The sequence below is a fragment of the Apteryx mantelli genome, chromosome 3 (genome assembly GCF_036417845.1).
Source record: "Apteryx mantelli isolate bAptMan1 chromosome 3, bAptMan1.hap1, whole genome shotgun sequence".
Lineage (NCBI taxonomy): Eukaryota > Metazoa > Chordata > Aves > Apterygiformes > Apterygidae > Apteryx > Apteryx mantelli.
In genome coordinates, this window is record NC_089980.1 from 111,948,961 (window position 1) to 111,969,701 (window position 20,741).

The 20,741-nt window shown below is 37.5% G+C and overlaps 1 protein-coding gene across 2 annotated transcripts in view; it reads left to right on the forward strand.

Annotated features, from left to right (window-relative positions):
- The window catches only part of BMP5 (bone morphogenetic protein 5), a 58,959-nt gene that overhangs the window by 25,343 nt on the left and 12,875 nt on the right, over window positions 1-20,741 (forward strand). For both annotated transcript variants that reach the window (XM_013953271.2, XM_013953270.2), the window contains exons 3-4: window positions 4,445-4,593; window positions 15,150-15,347. In XM_013953271.2, the coding sequence (XP_013808725.1) occupies window positions 4,445-4,593; window positions 15,150-15,347 (347 nt within the window). The remainder of the gene's footprint in view (window positions 1-4,444; window positions 4,594-15,149; window positions 15,348-20,741) is intronic.

Consider the following 20,741-nt stretch of genomic DNA (forward strand, 5'->3'; position numbering starts at 1 on the left):
AATAAACAGTTAGGTATTTTATATCAAGTGGAGCAGAATCAACAAGAGGGAATGAATTTATCCTTCCAGAATACCTTCTGCTTTCTTAGGTTCACAGTGCAGAAATTGTTTTCCTCTGTGTTTGGCTTGCAAAAGTGCTGTTGACATATGTCCTAAAAGAAACTTCTTGGAAGAAGGAAGAAAACAGGGAGGAAGAGAATGTATCTATTTAAGGGCACAAGTCAAGGTTAGGGTGATGTAAGTTCTGTAAACTCAAAAGGTTTTTTTTAGGAATTAGTGGGTAAGGTTAGCTTTCTAATCTGTTTTGTGCTTCTTTTTGTTTTTATTTTTTCCCAACAAGTGACTTCTGTTTTCTTTTAAGGAAGGCAAAAGTGCTAGCTACTCTGAAACAAGATCAAACTTTAATAGTATCTGGCTATGTTAGAGTGACAACTGTGATGGTGAACCAGTGAAGAATTCTACTGATTTCTTTCAATGTCCTATCTGCAAATTTCTAGGATAGTAAAAGTACTAATTTCCATTTATAAACATAAAAGCCCCCTGTCCTCTAACTGAACCATGATGCTGGAAAGGGGCATATGCAACAGTGTAGTTCCACCAATTTGTTTTTCACCAGTATGTCTGAAGAAACTCAGGCTTAGACTAACAGTCAAGTGTTTACTTGCTGCTGGTGATCTTGCCAGCCTCTCCTCATATGTGGAGTATGTAGAGACAAATGTCTCAGAGGGATGAGATGGGAGAAGACCACAAGCTCTGTACTATTCATATTTAACACAAGGAACATTTTGCTGGTTTCCCAGCTGCTTCGTGATGCCTCCAGACAGATGAGCTCCCAAGAATATTTTGTCATTGGTGTTTGCAATAATGTTACAACTTTTGCTTTGGGGCTCAGACCTCATTAACATTATTCTTGACTTGTTGCCTCAGGTTTGTCCTACATATGTATATGAGATTTTAAGTGAAATTTTTTCAGAAGCTGCAGAAGCTGTAACAGAATGCTCCACGCACCCTACTAGCATGATACCACAGCAAAACCACTCAGTTCCACCCTGCTCTCAGACCCTTACTTTTAACAGGAAATTTGGGTGTCTGCTAGAGTTCTGCAACCTGGAATGCACTTCTGCTATGCTTTTAGACCAGTAGTGTTCAGGGTTTATGGCTTTTGAGTTGCAGACTAAGGATTACTTTGTAATCCCAGACATTTTTCTGTCTCTGTGGCAGTATGGCCACTTAAGAGTGTGCATTGAATTCACTTGGAGTTTGCTGAAATGACAGTGTTTCAGATTGAAGTTTTCTATTTATTCTACGGAAATGTGTAAAGCACAGCCAATGGCAAGGCAAACTTTCCTACATAGCCCTGCCAATGTACTCCTACCCTGATCTTTTCTCATGACGAAAGTAATGTACTCCAAAAGGCCAAATCCTTGTTCAAGATCTGGTGGCAGTTAGCCACTAATTTATCTAAACCTCAAGGATTCTTCCCACATTAGGGAATCCTCAAGTGGCATTAAGATGCTAAAGCAGCTTTCTGGAAGGAGGCAAGAGGTGAAGCAGCATTATGGGGATGGTCTATTACATAGTAACCACGATTTGATCTGGTCTAAAACTTTGCTAGGTTTCAAGGAACATGTAGGTGGTTTATTCCATCTTTACTTTCTTAAATTCTGTGTGAAATGACCCGGGAGACCTGGAGCTTCTCAGACATTCTGCCCATAGCCTCTTTGCTGAAATTCTTGACCGTGGTAGCATTTCTGTTGTAGACAACTGGCCCTTTGGGACCAGCCTGAGATCACTAAGCTCAAACAGCCTCCATAAAGGTAAAGCCAATCAGCTGTATTCTGCCTGAATGTGTTCACTGTTGTATTTCAGGCTATTTACAACATAATGCTTTATTTTTTTAATATATGTTGTAGGCTATTTTTTAAATAGAAATATTTTTAAAAATTAGAGCCAAAATTTGCAGCTGTTTTTCATTTTAGGTGTGATAGGTTTTGCTTTTCACAAAATAAAGGAGAATTTTGAAATTAAAAATGTCACAAAATGCATTCACAAATTTCAGTGAATGACATCAGCTAATGGTGGAATACTGATCCCAGAGCAATCACTCACTTGTGAGGGGTCGGGTTTTCACCCTATGTTTATAATGAATTGTGAAAAAAGATGGTTTTTTTCCTGACAGATATTTTCAGTCTATGTAGTACATTACATGGGCTAAATAATTTCATTCATCTAGAGAATTCTTTTCTATTCCTCTGCCTGTTCTTGAGAATCAGTTCTAATTTTCTGTTTATTAATTAATATTTGGTTCATTTGCAATGGTAATAGTTGAGACCAATCTACCTGTTTGAGTCTAGGAATGTAGAGAAGATGACTGATATATCAATGTCAAAGATAGCTGGGTGCGTGTTTCTGCTGCAGTATGGAATGATAAAGTCACACTGAGGAAAGATTCTAAGGAGAAATTTGTGCTTTATAAGGATTTCAGAACTGTACCCATTAATAGTGCCCTATTCTAGTTTGGCGTAAGAGGCATAGTTCTTCTGGGGATACTTTATTCATTCCAAGCTGAGTGTAGACCTGAATGAATCTATTTAATAAAATAATTATGTATTCTCACACAAAAGTCAAATGTGAACTTATAGCGTTGTAATATTGTAAAAGTTTATATTCCAAACAATTTTATAGTTTTCTATTAAATTTACTGAACAATGCAAGAAATATTTACAAATAGCCATCTTAAACATACTGTCCCATTCAGAATGAAACCTTTCAGTTTTAAAGTTCTGATAAAACTGCTTATTAGAGAAAAAAATTGGCCTTTAAGACTCCAGAAAGTACCATTTATGAGCTTGTGGTACATTGTTAATTTGTTCAGTGCTAGCATAGCAGGTCAGGCTTGTTAGAATTGTAGGACTGTTTTCATGTTAGCTCCAGAGCGAGAAGGTATGTTTTCTCCTTGTGTGGTCATTAACACAGTTCTGCTAGAATAGCAGTGATAAGATCCCAGCAGAAGATTATAGTTCAACAGAAGAAAAAAAGGAAAATTGAAAGAAAGCTCTTTCGATTTTCATAGAAAAAGAAAAAAACATAAAATACGATCCCTTCATCATTGCTGTGCTCTTCAACCTGATGCTTCTCACACTTAAGTAAATGTATGCTTCTCTCAGTTCTTTTGGTCTTATTTATTGAGCGTTGAACAATCACAATTTCAAGAGCTACACAAGGGTTTTTTCAGTATAAGAACTTTTAGGTGCATTTAAACTAGTTAGTAAGTAATTACCTGTCATGTCATTGTGATTAAGCAGCATTAGACTGCAATGACAAGACCACCATAATTTTAACTTCATTTATTGTACAGAAAGACTATTATCTCTGTCTGTTTTACCTCCTTAAATATATATTCATGCTGTCTGTAAGGTAATGGTACCATTCCAAGGTTTGTATAAGCCAAGCCTATCTTTAGTTGACACAGACAGTCAAAATATAGAATAAAATGTCTTCTGGTATACTAGTGTTTTCATTATGGCAGAAAATAAATAAGTTTCTGTAGCTGTAGATTTCAGTTAAGAAGGTTAAATGGTGAAAACAATTTTTAATAATGCATGCTGCTTTGTAGGAGGAGGGTAAAATGATAATGAGAGTTAAATAACTTGTTTTTAGTATGGTCATTGAAGGACATTATTTGTAATATAGATGTGGTTCTGGAACTAATTGTGTCAGGAGATATGTGAAAACAGAACAAAGAAATGATCCATGCAAAACATTAGTAACACAATTATACTAACTTCCTTGAGTAGTCCTTCTGAATTACTGGAAAGTTTCATGGGAACAAATTTCAGAATATACCAGGAAACTGAGGGTTAAAATGTAAGTATGTCTTTGAATAGGTATATAATTTCTACTTTGCTATATAGACTTATTTTCTAAACATATCTACTAACATGAAACTGTCTAAACTGTCATATATTAATGTTTTTTCATATGATACAGCTGCTGTCATATGTTATTAATAACATATTTTTTAGTGATGCTTTGCCTTTCAGTTTCAGTTGAAACTGGAATGTGATTTTGACTTTTTTATCTTTTTCACTGTACAGTTTATAAAAGTTAATCTTCCAGAGACATTCTAGTGCTGAAAGATGAGTCTTTTATGAACAATCTTGATTATTCATTTTGTGTATGTATGTCAGCAAGCTAGATTTTTCAGATTTCTCAGAACTATAGTTTTCATGTGCCGAGACCCATTTCAGAAAGGCCTCTAAGGAGAAATACCTGTATTATACTTAACAATTTTGTTAAGTACAGCATATGCTGTACTGCGTCATATGAGGATATGTCAAAGGATTATGCATTTGGACTTGAGGAAGCTATTGTCAGCCAGAAAGTTAAGGACAAAAAAATGATAATATTTGAATGCCCTAACTCTCTATTTTCCTTAACTTAGGGATGCAGACTTGTTCCTGTTAGACACAAGAAAGGCTCAGGCTTCTGATGTGGGCTGGTTTGTATTTGACATTACTGTGACCAGCAATCACTGGGTGATTAATCCACAGAACAATCTGGGCTTGCAACTCTGCGCTGAAACTGGGGATGGTAAGACAACTATAGATCATAACTCTGTATATGCTCTCGTGGTGTGTTTCTGTGAACCTTTTCTGGACAGAGTGTATTTTAACTCCAAAGGGTGACAATTCACTGAGAGTTTAGAAGAGAAGAACATAGTCTTATCCTGCCATAGCCCTAGCCAGCATACTTTTTGATATTCTCAATTCTGTAGAATTTGGCAATTATAAAACTATATTGAATCAAGTTAAATTAAATGAAGTTTGGGGTAAAAGCTCTTATATAAAAATTAAATTTTCATATTAAGGTTCTTCCACTGATGATTAAATACATATATTCAGGAAACTCAAGCAGATTTGTGGAATTTTTGTTTTATAAAGTTTCTAAAGATGTTTCTGGGCTGGACTGTGGAGAAAAGCATAAAGAAACCTCTGGACAGTTCAGAAGTTACCTTGTAATCACTGGTACTGATCTTGGAGAAAGGTTAAGAATGGTGTAATGTGGAAACTATTTTCTATCCTTTGAAAAAAATTTAATTTCAAAGCTTTTTTATCTTGCAATGGGTCAAAAATTTGAAATCTTGAAAATTTTCATTAGCTGAAAATAGGAAAGGATACTATCAAATTAATCAGATTCATAGGTTTTTTTTTAGTTTAAAATGACTAGAGTATAACAGTATTCACAGTTATCCTGTTCATTAAAAAGTGAAAATGTATCTTGATGCAAAATAATATTTTTAGAAGAATTGTCCATTACTTAGACTTCTTTAGAAACTAATAAAAAGAGAATTATATACTGTTTTTTCTGGGATGGTTCACTTAATCCACACTACTTTACAAGCAAACTTTTAGATTTAGCTCTTTCTTGTCAAAAAGCTTTTTATGTCAAAGGTCAGGGCATCTATGATGCCAGTTAATCTAAATCTTAGCTGACATAATGTTAATGAGTAGCAGAAGAAATCCTGATGTAAGGATTAATATATATTTTTTTATTCTTGCTTTATTCTGGCTACGTTTTCTCATTGTTTTTGATCTGAATTCCCCCTCGGGCTCCACTGGGCTGTGAACAAAGCTGCTCGTACTTTTTCAGCAAGTGCTGGGGAGTTATGTAAAAACTGCCATGGCCTCCATGGCCTCTGAGAGGCATTGTTTTGAGAAAAGATGTTGGCAGGCTTCAACCCGGGGGGACGGTTTCACCTAATATTGCCCATGCAGCCCCGACAGAGTCAGTGCAAAAGGAAGAAACCAGTGTGGAGCAGAGCACCTTATTGCTATATTCAGCTGGTCATCAGCGGTCCCTCATCTGAGCCAGGCTGCAGAGGAAGCGGCTCTGTTTGGTGGACTGCTGCACTGGGCAGTCTTCAGCCCTCACAATCCTGGGGAGGTGACACCTCCATCAGGCATCCAAATTAGGTGGGCTGGCATCCATCCAGTTTTCTGGCTCCAGCATAAACTCCATCCCTGCCTTTTTTTCCAGGAGGTTCAAATACAAGAATTCTCGAAAATTAAATAGTCATGAAAGGCATTCATTAAGAAACCCTGGAACTAGAAATAGTCGTAGCAATTTGTTGGTTCTAGCCTTGAAATTATATTGGTTCAGTAAACAGCAGGAAAGTTTGTATGGGTAGAAGGAAACCTTTAGATTAATACACTGAAGAAATTGTAAAAGAGCTGTTTTATGTAAATATTTCCCCTGTCTTATTCCTAAAATCAGGAAGGTGATAGATAATTTTCTTCCATAAATTCCAAAGCCACAGACAGCTTTACCTTCTGCACCTCGCTTATTTGAATTTCTCAAGGTAGTTGCTCTAGTGAGGAGGGAATTCCCCTCTTTTCTCAGTTTCTGTTTCCTTTTCAGTTTATTCATAAAAGATGAGTGCCATTTTAGGGGTTACACTTTTCAAAACTATAGTGAAGAGCTGTGCTATGCCACTTCAGCTTAGTATAAGGAAAATCATCCTTTCAGGCTCTTACAATTTTGCTCTTAAGGCTTTGATTATTTTTATTGGGTTGCTGTTACTTCTGGAAGCTATTAGAAACACCAGCAGTTGAATGACATGTTTGTGTACAGATGGAACATGAATTTTTATACATGACTCAGTATGTAGTGGATCCTGTTTATAACCCAGAGAACCCCACCCACCTTTCCTCCAATCATTTTTCTATGAAAGTTCAGAGATTAATTCAAATCAATTGAAAAACGTTCCATTGGCTTAAGCAAACTTTAGGCCATACAATTCTGAAGGACATTTCTTCATGCCTTCAGCTGGCCATTGAGTTATGGGGAGTGCAGGACTGGTTCTGCCCCAGGAACCAATGGGATTTCTATAGTAAGACGTGATCCATTCAACTCTATTGCAACAAAATAGAATTCTGTTAAGTCGGAGAGTTCGCATTTGACTTATTCAGATGCTGCACTGGGCCCCTGGAAAATAAAGTCTGTAGACACATAGTAACTTTTTTAGATTTATTCATATAGCATCTTTAAAATGGGACACCAGTAATTACTGAGATTCTGGAATGCCACTATATTGTTACCATTAGCATCAATAGTAATCTTTCTTATAGTTATCCTTCAGTGTCCTTTTAGGCAATTACTTGTGTAGATATATTTCTCTGGTGAAGAAATTTTATTTCTCTGAAGATGGGAATTTTATTTTCCCTAAAGATGGCACATAAATAATAATGATGTCTACATGAGGAATAAAAAAATTTGTAACTGTTTAATATAACAGTTTGATAAAAACAATTTTGGAAGAATCTCTGGTTGTTATAATTCGTGTTTTTCCCCCTTTGAAAATGCTGAAAAAGTACGAAAGGCCACATGACATTGGAATGTGTTTTCTTTTTTCTTTAAGACAGTATTTGGTATCACACACATCATTTTAGAATGAAATGTAGACTTTTTCTCTTAATGGGACATTTTATTTTGAACAGTAAGAATAAAGGTTTGCATGACATATGGAAGCTGTCAACATATAATGCACTGTTTCCCCGGGGCTGTGGTAAATTAAGGATCAGATTTTTTTGATTCTCTTTTTTAATGGCTCCTCAACATTCTGCTGCATCCCCCTTTGGACGATTCCCTTCTTTTGACACCAAAACTCTCTATGGTGTTTAAAATGAGGGGTGATCATTTTCACACTGATGGAAGTGAGGGTGTTAGATGGACTGTAGCATAAAATCAATGCAGATGCACAAACAATTTGAAAAGCTCCATGTGACACTTTTCCTGTATGTATACCATATGTCTCTTAAGACTTAAAACATGTTCCAGTGAATCAGCACCTTTGTATTAACACTTAACATTTTTATAATTGGAAGTTAGCAACAGTTTGCACATCATTTTAACTGGAGGTGTATAGAAAGCTGCAAGAGTATTTTGGCTGCTTATGTCGTTCATGCTGAAGAGAACTTGGTACTGTATACTCAAAATGGGAGAGAGAAAAAACGTCTAACTCTGATTATCCACAGAATAGGAGAGATCCCAAACACAAAGCTCTCAATATGACATCCTGAGCAGCCTCCATGTCTTTTCCTGGATCACTATGGCTCTTAGCTATTTTCCTTCTGCCTGCTCATCACAGGGGAAGAAATTGATGGCAACTTTGACAAGCCCAAGCAGATTAAGGTGATTTCTGTTACCACGTAGTCCTGAGGCAGGCTTTCTTTGAGCTTTCTGGCTCTTTGAGGTGGGCAGGCAACAAGAATCCTCTGCCATCTAACTCTGACTCTTCTACTTCAGGTATTTTTCCCCCCTCAGCGCAAAGGGAAACTTGAAAGAAATGGGTTTCCTGATCCAAGTGAAGCCTGGGAAAGGCCAGTTCACTGTTCATCACATCTTCGGGGTCACTCCTACACATGTCCCCTGGAAGGTGATTTGGCTCCACTGCTACATGATGCAAGAGGGATTGGCAAGGTCCTTCTCCAGTGATGGTGGGGAGACACTAAGAGACACACTCTTTCCCTTTTTTGCCCTCTCCTTCTCTCAGCCAAGGCCTTTCAAGACCCTTTTCTCCTACGAAGCTTTCAGCGTGGCAGCATGCCCGCCTTCTTCTTCAGGGTATATATTGCAGATGGCTGACTTGCTTTCAACCCATAACATCCTGTAGCAGCACCTTGGTTTTTTTAGCTAGTTGGTAATGATGCTCTAACCTTTCATATCAGCCTTGGCCTCACCTTCACAGCACTAAATGTTACCAGTTTTCTTCTGAGGTTGCCCCCAGTCAACCTTGGCACCTAAGTTATAAGAACAAGGTAGCTCTCAGGTACTCTGGAGGATGCCATTGAGTTCTTTCAGTTAAGTCTCTTGGTGGATCTCATATTTACAAAATAACATATCAGGAGTGATTTTACCTTGATTAGTGTCTTTACAGTGGGGGAATTTGGGATATATACATATTATATATATGTATGCATGTATTTTATATACATATATGGACTTCGGCAGGCAATAGCTCTGCCTAAGTTCTGCACCATCTGGAAGCCATATAGCCATGTTAGCACAGCACTGAACCCGAGCTAATATATCCTGCCCCTCAGCAGGTTTTATTAGCTTGGGCTCAGGCGCTGTCTAAGTACAGCTACATGAGTTCTGGTTCAGAGCTGACTTTGGCCAAAGTTATACTAGTAAATTAAGCATGCTCAGGAATATGGTGGGGCACTAACCTCAACTGGTATGAAACAAGCCAGAAAGCTGGCTCTCTCAGTCTCCAAAACAGTGTGACTGTATGCAAACTGCCCACTGGGAGAGATCCTGCAGCACGAGGTCCTGAGAGGTGCCTGGGAACTGTGGGAAACGGGTAGCCAGCCAGGGCCAAAGGCATGCGGGGAGCCTCCTCCTTCTCCTCTAACAGTGATGATGATCCAGATCCAGTGCCTGGGAACACTCCTGAGCATGCTTTAATTTACTCAGCTAGGTGTAGCACTTGTTTCCAGCTGGGTCAGAACAGAGTCAGCATTTTCCTGTGTCTGCTTGTCAAAGGTGATGTGGACACACCCTTCATTAGTAAGGGCACACTTAACAGGAGTGAGGGAGGTGCAATGGGCTCGTGCACCTCCTCCAGCTGCCAGTGCCTGCTGGTGCATACTGGTCCTGGCTGTATGGCTGTGCAGCTCTCACTCCATGCCCTGCTCCCCAGGCAGATGAAACATGCATCTGCTCCAAAGCACCAGTATTTTAGCAGCAATAATTGGCATTTGTGCTTAGTTTCATTTGGAAGGCTTTTATCCATTTTATTCTTCAATGGATGGCCAATTAATATAATCTCTCCCTGTTTTATTGTCTTGCTGAACACATTTTAACTGTGTGGAAGAGGCCTAGGACTCCCACAAACTATTCACTGTTTAAGTATATTAAACTCAAAGGATAAATCCAGTAATTAACAAGCTGTATTTGTTTATGATTACATCTTACTTTTGTTTAAGCGTGCATGGTACTGCCCCATTATACAGCATACCATGGTTCCTAACATTTTCACAAATAATCCCACTTGCTTCCTTCAAGACCTTTATAAATATCAAAATCAGCACAAAAAGCTATGCAAATTCATTCAACTGAACTGAATGAAAACAACAGAAGGAACGATTTAAAAAACAAAATCTGAATCTTTAGTTTTGACTAAAGCTGTGAAGCCTAGGAAATGTAGAATAGACCATCCAAGACCACCCATTTTTTCAGAATTCCTTTAAGTCTCCAGAGAGCAGAAGAGTTAACAAAACACGTGAAGCTGTTTCAGAAGCTATATATTACATCCATATAGATAGATGTGTTCAACAAAGGAAAAGTTTGCAAAACAGTCTGTGTAAATTATGCAATAGAGACAGGAGAATATAGCTTGGAGTGTTGTGGTCGCCTTATAGATGGATCCATCATATTTGTGTCATTAGTTTTTCTTTTTTGTTAAATAAATCTTCCTTTGGTCTTTGATAGGCAAACTCTACCTCAATTCTTTTGTTTCTGTGAAGTCCCATTGCTCTCAAGAGCACTGTTCAGGCATAAGAAACCACATAAGTTTCTATCTAATTCTGAAGTTACCTTGCGAGCTTTTAGCCTCAGAGATTCAGGAGAAATTTTGCTCAAGAATTAGATGTTATTGGACCCTGCACACTCAGGGTCTTTCTCCAAGACGCCTTTCCCAATGCTCATTTAGGATATTATTCCCCACAAGAAGGAAACAATAGATGTGGCATCAGAATGTTTTTCTCAGCAAACCAGAAATGAATTCTCAACATCACTAGAGTTTTCAATTCTACAAATATATAAAATTATTACCACAAAACTACTGTGACTCAAAAGTACTAGTTAATCTGTAAAATGTGTTTTGTGGCTTGTTGAACACTTCTGAAAGTAAATAAGTGCTTGTTTTTCATAACAAAATGAGTGGTTTGCTGCAGTTCGATGACTCAGGACAAAATAATGGATCTTGGAATCATTCATTGTCCTGCGTTGCCAGTGTACATCTGGCCAAGATGCATAGTGGCTGAAAGCTCTTGCAAAATTAGTGTCTGCTCAGTGCCTTACATAAAATATATACTGCCTGGGAGAAAGATCCAAGTCACAAATCACATGATTCTGAATGTCATGAAAAATGAAGTGATCTCTCCAGGTCAGGATTTTGAGACACGTTGTTATACAATGCTTGAAATGCTCTTGCATTTCCAGTCGGAGCAGCTGGGGGAAAAATGAATTTTTAAGATGGAACTTGATCAGTTCATGAAAGTAATTGTATGATATGGCTGCATGTGACAGCAGAAAACTGGGTGTAGTGACATAGCGACTAACTCCAGAGTTATGTTCCTGAATGCTAATCCTATTCTGTGAATATAAAAGAAGAATGAAATCTTCAGGACTTTTGGGACAGTACCTTTTTATGAGCTGAACTGCATAGTCATTTTCAAAGCAGTCATTCCTTAATTATAAGGGGAGAGAAGGTAAAAGGACAGATAATATTCATTGAGTTCAGACAGTCAAACCAGCACTTTCATACAACCTTTTGTACAAACTGCTAAGGGCATTTTACTATCAAATGGAATAAAAGCCAAAAATAAGTTTAAATGCCAAGTCAAACAAATACATCTTGCCAAAGACTCAAAGTTATATGAATAAAGAGTAAGGAGTTCAGCAGATTTGGAACACAATGCCTTATACAGGCTTTAGTCTCCAAATATACCTGTCAATATGGAGAAGAGACAATAAATTATCTGAGTGGGATTGAGAAGTGCATGCCAGAATACAAGGAATACAAAGGCTCTGGATCCTCCCTGTACAGAGTAAGTCCATCTGTTATGCTTATTTATTTTTGTTAGGTGTGGGGGCGATTACAGTGGCTGGGTTCAGCAAAGCGAGTGCTAGCTGACTGCTGGTTGCTTGCACTATACTTTAGTGCCGAGAGCAATGTATTGATACTGTGCGTGTTTACAGTCTGAAGAAAGGTCTTTGAAATCCTCAGGATTAAAGATGTGATAGGAATATCAGAACAAACAAATTATTCTGAATGCTTGACCACATTCAGCTCTTGTCCAGAGATGCTGAGGAGCGGCAGGGAGCTACACGTTGCTGTTTTGTTTTCACCCGTTTCACGTGGGCGAAGCGCTGAAGGGATGGTGCAGTCAAGCAGGTCAGCCTGAGTCACTCTGCTGCTTTTAGCAAATATTGCCCTAACACTTCAGTGTGGAACAACTGCATGCTGGAGAGACTTGAATTTTCGCTTTTCACTGAAGCCAAGAGAAAGGTTTTCAAAATGCTTACTGAAAATGTTAGACTTTGGCCCATGGTCCCTTCCTGCTTCAAAGGCCAGTCCAGGTCAGGATGAGGTTTCGCTTACTTTGGGTGGCCTGAAGTCTGCAGTGCAGGAGAGCTGTGGGCTCCCCACCACGGCCATAGTGCGCAGATGGAGCTGCAGCTGGGGCAAAAGGTGTGGGGCGTCCCCAAGGCTGGAGACTGCAATACCTCCTGCTCAGCAAGGGGCAAAGCTTGGAGATCTTTGTATGAAGGAAATCTGCCCCCTCCCCCCTTTTTTTGTTGTAAAGGATAATGGAAGTTCTGTAAATGCAAACTTTCTTTTGCACAGAAGCAACCTAAAATGGAGACAACATATGTGGTTTGAATTTCCAAACTAAACAGTTCAGAGATCCTCCTCAGAAGAAATATAGCGTCTCAAGGGCAGTGTATATTTTGATTGCTTCATCTTCTGAAAGTTAGTTAATCTAAGGTATATGATAAACTGAGTGAGAGAAAAGTTTAATGATGAACCCACTGAAGTCAATAAAAGTTTTCCTGTTGACTTCACTGGAAGCAGATTTCAGTGCTTAGACTATTCAGAAATTGAAAAAAAAAGGTTCCTAAAAACTTATGTTGGCAGTTTAAAAGATCAAGCAAATAAAGGAATAAAGTCACATAAACTAATTCTGTGTATAAAGAGACTGTGGGTTACAGGCTTAATTTTTTATGGTATATCTCTATAACTTGAATAACTAAGTAAGCCTTAACTTGTGGAATCTTAATAGTCATCTCATTGCTGAAGTCTAAAGGAAACCCAGAGGAAACTTAATAATATTAAAAGTTATTTTAAAGGGAGTTCACATTGGTTTGAAGGATATTTTGCTTCGCACACAATATCTACCATTGTAAATTCAGAGAACCTAGATTTAAATTCAGAGAACCTGCACACATCTTTATAGCCTCAGTATATAAATCTAATAGTATTCTTAAAATGTCCACCGGTAAGGTATTGATCTTTTACAGATAAAATTAAAATTCTGAAAGTCATTGGAACAAAAAATAAAGAAAAATAGTAAAAATATTCCCTCTAGAAATGAGGGGAAACTTGGAACTTTGTGGCAAGAGGTTAGTTTGTCCATGTCGCAATGAATAGAGAATAGTCTGTACAGTTTTTCATATCGGACTTGCTATAGAAATTTGAACATATAGAAATTAATGTTACTGAATTATTTAATAGAAACTTAAATAAATACATGAAAAGAAGAATTAAAGAAACATAAGATTAAAAAGCCATTTAAAATGAAATCAGAAGCTTCAACAAATATATTTTTCCCTTGCAGTCAAAAAAGTAATTATCAAAATTGTTCAGAATATGTTGCCAATTACTTTGCTCCATAACTGCTAACTTTCTCAGTTCTTCTCTTGCCTTTGCTGGGCTCTCTGTCACTGGAAACATCTTAAACCAATTTAAAGTGCTACACCTGAATAAACATGTTGTAAAAGTGTTTATGTATTGAAGTGGGTCAGTTCAAGGTATGGTATTTGGCTGGAACTTCTAATTTCTCTTTTTACTGCAAAAGGGCTGCCAGAAGGAGGAAGTCTGAGCTGAATTAATACATTTGTTACAGTGGAAGTAGAATGGAAACTACTTTAACCACAAATCAAACTGCCTCTTTCATTTATGCCAGTGATAGAGTTTTTCTAAGAAATATAGGCTCTGGCATTCAGCCACTGTAGGTTTGTGTTTGAAAAGGAAATCTATATGCTCATTTCTGTAAGGTTTACTCCTATGATTATTTGCAAGTTCTTTTTTAGGAGGATTGAGTTAATGGTATTAAACATTTGTGAGGCAGATGCTCCTTTGTTGTCTGTGTAACAAACTTTTCCAGCCTGGGTCAGGAGACTCCCCGAGCGGCGCGATGCTGCGCGGCGCTCGTGGTGCACCCGCAGTGTCTCTGCCCATACCTTCCTGGTTAAAGGACCTCTGTGTCCCCCACCCAGCACAGCTGCACAGTTTCACATGACACTGTCTCATTTTCTGACAGTTGAAGGGCTCTGCATAATACACGTACGCACAAAAGTGTTTATGCTGCCAAAATAAATTCTGTTAAGAGCAAGGGTTTATTTGCTAAAATGTCACTGATGCCATTTCAGTGACTTGTTTTGCTTTCTTTTCTTTTAGCAAGGTTTAGATCCTATAATATAGTGAGGTTACCACACAGGCCTGACTGAACAAATATTTTAAAGAAATATGCACATCCCTTGGGAACAGAACCAGAGTCAATAATGTAAATTTTCCAAACTCTGTCATAGATTTCTCTCAAACGACTGAATGCCTTCATACCTTTACTAGTGAATGAACATGTGTTTGAATAACACTGTACAATATTTATTTTTTAAAGCAGAAGTATATTATCTACACTTCTCTGCTACCGATTTGCTTTGGGGATATAAGGTTCCACACCTGACACTCTTGTGATGCAAAGATTAGATGACCACATAGCATTATCCTTTTGATAGCCTATAGACTTTAATGGGTCTCATTTATTTTTCAGTTCTAAAGATGCGTACATGAGATTGAATTAAAATATCCATGTATCAAGTAAGATATGCAGCGTACAGAGACACAATTTTATGCAATGGCAGACTGCCTGTAAGGCTGTTGAAACTTTTGTAAATTGTTGAATTTTCAGTCTTCTAAGTTCTGTTCAACAAAATTAGGTTAAGATTCCTAATAACATAAATTCAGGATTATGGGCAAAGTCCTTGCCAGGCTTCAGTCAGTGGCAGAATTCCCACTGTGGCTTCAAGAAGACCAGAAGTTCATCTCATGAATTTAACTTGCAGTTTCCATTACTTTACAGGTCGGAGTATCAATGTTAAATCTGCTGGCCTGGTTGGAAGACATGGGCCTCAGTCAAAGCAACCATTCATGGTTGCATTCTTCAAGGCAAGTGAAGTGCTTTTCCGTTCTGTCCGGGCAGCCAGCAATAAAAGGAAAAATCAGAACCGCAACAAATCCAGTAGTCATCAGGAGTCTTCTAGGATGCCAAGTGTTGGGGGTAAGATGATGCCATGATTTACTAGCTTCTGTTTGTAGGAGTTACAGGCAGCCGCTCAATTGTGGTGGAGTCACAACTGCTTAACAAGACACTGCTCATCAGCTTAATTGTCAGAAACTGTGGTCTTCCTGGTAGCCTGCCCCATTTGTACCTGCCCCTAAGCCTAGCTTAGACCTCGTTCGTTATGTTTGGAGCCCTGAGCATCATCTACCTCTGTGAGTCAGTTAGCTTACGTCTGTTGTGGGCTCCTGGACAGTGAAATGTCCATGTAGTTCTGGAAAAAACTGTATATGAGTTTGAAGTGAGTCCTTTGGAGTAGGCAACGGCATGAGGTCTCTGCTGTGCGTGACAAGGAGGTAGACAGAAGAATTGCATGACAACTGCTTGACTAGAAACCCTTAGCAAGGGACAGTGTTTGGACTCTGTTTAACAGTTTTCCAGCTAAAGAAGCTGAGACATAAGACAGAAAATATTGAAAATGAGGAAGCTTAACCAGTCTGTGAAAGTGTAAACAGTTTATGAGTACAGACCAGCTGTCACCCATTGGTATAAATACACACTGTATCCCTGAATGGGAGTGAATTTGATCCCTTATTGACCAGAAAGGTACTTATAATAATGCATGTGGAAATGCTAGTTCCATTAGGAACCTGGAATGTTTTGCTCAAATTCTTTCCTGAAATGCTCCTTTCAGCTGGAGGGATACTGTCACTTTCTAGATATTCTCACTTTAGAACAAATGTTTCTACTATTCGGGGATAGGATGCAAGGATCTGAAAATATACCTTTCTAAAAGCATGGCAGATTTAGTATCAGAGTATCAAAAACTCAGTGTAGACACTATTCTTAAGCTCAGTGAATGTTTATAAGCAAGGAAATTAGTATCTTGTTGTAGAAAGAATTTGGTCTCAGAGTGGAACTCATCTATTTGTGGAGTACCATTATGAACATTATGCATTGCTTAAATCCAACTCAAAACCTCAAAAATGGCAGATTAGAGACCCCTCTAATGTAATACATAAGCTTTTCCCTGATCCTCTGTACAAGGATGAATTATAGCCATAACAAGTACAAACTGCTTTTGAGTTGCTAAAGAAATCATAGAAATCGGTTGAACCTATCTTTCTAAATTTATTTAGGATTTACTTGGTGATCTACTAGAACAAAATACCACTTTTAAGTTAAAAATGAGTATTAAAATATTAACAGAAAGAAAAAGGTTTTTAATCCACAGCAATGATTATTATCACTTCAGTAGTGGGCTCAATTTTATGTGTATACAACATATAGGTAGAAAAAATACTGTGCTCTTTGGAGAATACAGTTCATCTTTCTAGTTTCTGTTGAAACTAGAGTTATTTCTGAGGTAGATGACTTGGAGGGATGCACGTGTTCCCTGTGAGGACTCCAGCTTTTGAAAAGCCCCTGAAGTTTGTTAAGGCACTGGGATTCTTTTTTTACAACTGTTCCTTTGCTTGTATTTTTGGGGTAAAGTTCTCTGATAATCTGTATGACTGTACCACAAATGCCTCATCTGCACAATTAACTTTTAACCCCTCATAAATCAATATTACAGGTGAGCAATTATAAATAGATAAGACAAGATGGCCCAAACTGCAAAATTTAAACTTGTATTTGTAAAATAAAAAAAATTACATGCCTTATAGCAGAAAGGCATTTTTTTATGATTTATTATCTATAAAGTGATATTGACTAAGCATTCTCTCTTCATTAACTGTTTAAATTTATCCAGATTTTTGGAAACAATACAGGTTAAAAATTGGCTGAGCATTTTGCAATTCATATCTTAATATCTGTTAACTTTTCTAGCTTACATTGACTTAAAATTCATTGATTTTGATAAAGGAATTGAATATGCTGTTTGTGTAATTCCAGTATGATCAGCTTTGGTTCTGCAGAAATTGTTTCTTCTATTTTACTGCTATCATAAGATGCACTTCCCTATTTTCATAAAAGTGCTTTGGACTGAATGACACACTGTGATGGTTTTCTTGTGGTGTTTTTTTTTTTTTTCCTTAAAATGTAGTCAGTCGTACTCTGTGCAACTGCCTTAATTCCAAAAAACAATCCCTTACCTCCAGAGTAAGTAATATTCTCTCTGCACAAAAAACATAAAAACACTTTTCATATTTACTAGAAAACGTCTACTAATTTTGAGAATTATGTAACTGAAATATAGAAAAAAAAAACTAAGTATACAAATAGCTCTGTATTTTATTTCTGTGTCTACTTTTTAAGAGGCACATTTTAAAATTAAAAAATGTTCTTTGCATCCATAACAGAATTCCACAATTTTATTAAGGTTTTTGTCAATAATTCATGGCCTACTTCATCAAATTATTTCAATATCCACTATTTGATTGTTGTTTTGTTTTCTTTATGAAAGCTAATCTAAAAGCTGATAAAGTAGCTTGTATCTTGATGAATGAGGAGCTGCACTATGGTTTTTAAACCTATTAATAAAGTCTTCACTTTGTCAATGATCTTAACGGTCACAGTGATGGGGTAGTTTCTGTCTGAATCACACATAAAGTGAAAATTAAGATTTTTGTTCATTAAGAATATCATTTCACCTTTAGAAGTAGTGTGATTTAAAAAGTTTAAGGCAAAAATATCCTACCTCATTGCATCTCAAAGTTCACTATATTTTGTCTAGGCACCCTCTTCCTTTACATAAAGCTCATTAAAGGCATTTAGAAAAGCAAACTACAAGCCATACCAAGAACAAACCAAGAGACAGCAGTACCTGAGGCAATTAAACAGGCTTTAGGCTGACATGAAGACCTAAATTAAAATGGGTATGTACTGGTGTCTAGCTGTGTAGGCAGCCGGTGAAGATCTAAGGTTTAATTAAGGGGATCCCACACAGATGTCTAGTTTCACTTGAGATGTTCTAGTGTCATTTCAGAAAGGCCTACCATAGTTCCTGTGTCATATCTGCTAACCACACATTTTCTAATATCCCAGAGTTTCTGAAGTGGTGATAGATGTACATCCCCTGTTAACTGAATCCTGCATCTTGTCAAACATGTCAATGAAGTCTAGGGATCAGTTCAGCTAACTAGGTTGAGCTGAATTGCTACCCAGTCTCCTTTGACTGCATTGCCTTGATTTTCATCAAATCTATTGGGAGTTTAGACTTCTAGCATGTCTGTAAGCACTTACATGCAGATACCTAAATTTAAATATCTTAATTTCAAACTGAATCCCATCTTTCTAGCCCATAAGAAAATCAGAGTTGAACAAATTAGTTAAGCCTACATGATTATAGCAGGAAAGCTGTATACAAGCTCCCTGCTGCTTTAACCTTGGAAAATCCAACCTTAACTTTCTTAGCCCTAACTATGGTGGCAGGTGTGAACTGCACATGCTAGAAAGTTGCATTAGCATGGGAATTACCTAGGGAAGAGTTGTCTGTATATCTCAAAATACTAGTGAACCTCATTTATGTATCTAGTCTTGCTCCAGAGCTGTTGCAAAGCAGGCAAAATCAGAACATCTCCAGTGAAAAGTGCTTTATGAAACAAAATTTATTCCTGACTTCTTCAGGCAAATAGCTGAACCCTGAAGAATAAGTGTTTGATAATGTTCTGTCTTGAAAGTTAAAATGGGGATAATTTATGTTGCTATTATAAACTATGTTAATGTCTTTTACCATTTAAAGTATTATTCTATTTTTCTTCACTTCCATTTAAATTTTAAATGCTCTGTCTTTGAGAGTCCATGAAAGGACTCCTACTTGCTCCCATTTATTAACTGCATTTATCTGGCCTTTAGGTATTCAGGGGGAACCATGTAGTGGAGAGCATTCAGTTTTGATACCTAGGACTCAGTTTGACATGCCACTTAGGGTTGGGAAAGAGAAAGAGAGCAAGAGAGGGAGTTGCTGTGGGGTAGGAGGCACTATTCAAGGTAAGGAAGTAATCTTCTCCGCTCTTTTTCACCACTGCCTCCAGGAGGTAACGGTTGCCCCCCATCTACATAATTGCAGAGGTACTTAATTATATATATTGATCTATGCCAGATCTCTGTCAACAAAGATCCTGGTTTAAGAGAACCTTACTGTTAAAACAAAACTAGGTTAAAAAGCAATTGCATGTGCAGTTATGTCAACAGTAGGGACGTGACGTCTGATGGAGGCAGCAAGATAGCAGCAGACTGGACTCAGTATCCATTTCTCATGGCAAAGCTGAAGTCTGATAGGTAACTGCAGGCTCTCATAACAATGTCCTCCATAACAAAACTACCTGGAGGAGTAGCTCCTGCACTGTGACAATTTGGCTTTCATGCCATTGCCCCAGCAGTCCCCACATCACAAATAGACAAACTCCTTTTATTTGGGTGCTATTAATGATCAACAATGGGACTTTTCATGCTGTAAATGATTCAAGATGCTTTTCTTTTAATAACTATTGCAACAATACTCTTTAAAATCTGCAGATGAACACACTGATGACTACTAAGGTAATGTGCAGTTTCTATCCAAATGCTCCAGTGTGCAAAAAGAGGCAAAGCAGAGGACACTTTCTTATTTCCCCAGAGTCACGCAGAACATGGGCACAGTCCTTGTGATCTTCCATGGGGAGAAACTGACAAAAGTACTTCCCCAAAGTACACCACATAACTCTTCCTTAAAAAAAAAGGCTGGCTTCATTTTTTTTTTAATTTTGAACTTTATCTTTTGGATAAAGTTGCAATGTAATTAGGCACTAAAGGATATCCACATTTAAATACTGAATAGTGACTTATACCAGGAAACTCAAAAACAAAGCTACATATTTTTTGGTCATAATGTGGGGAGATAAGAACAGAAAACAATACTTAACTGTGTATTTCCTGCATTTTATTGGTTGATGTCACACTAATTAATTAAGAACACTACTTTGAGATAGTATATATAGAACTGTCCGTATGTCTTTACTTCCCTTCCCCTCAAAATACCTTGTTAAATTTTCTGAACAAATATATTTTCTTGCCCTCTTTCCATAGCTCTTTCTGTTATATAAAGGTTTGGACCCTTATTGCAGTCCCTGAATAGCTCAGGAACATTTAGTTAGTCACAATATCCTATGGTTTTGATTCTTGATAGGATAAGCATATGGGCCTCGAAGCTGCAGTTTGTGAAATTGGATCCTCAGCACCAGATCTTATTATAAATGTCACACTTGATACTTATATCTAATGTTACATTACGCACAACATATGTCCTATATGAAAGATAGAATTCAAGGAAGGAATATGGATTTGTGTGAATTTAATGTTTTTCGTAGGTAGGTGTGTGGGTTAAATGGTTCAGATACAAGTCTTCACATAAAACACAGACCATCGTATCCGGTATCCTGGTGTGACTGCTCATCCACCCCAGGTTAATCT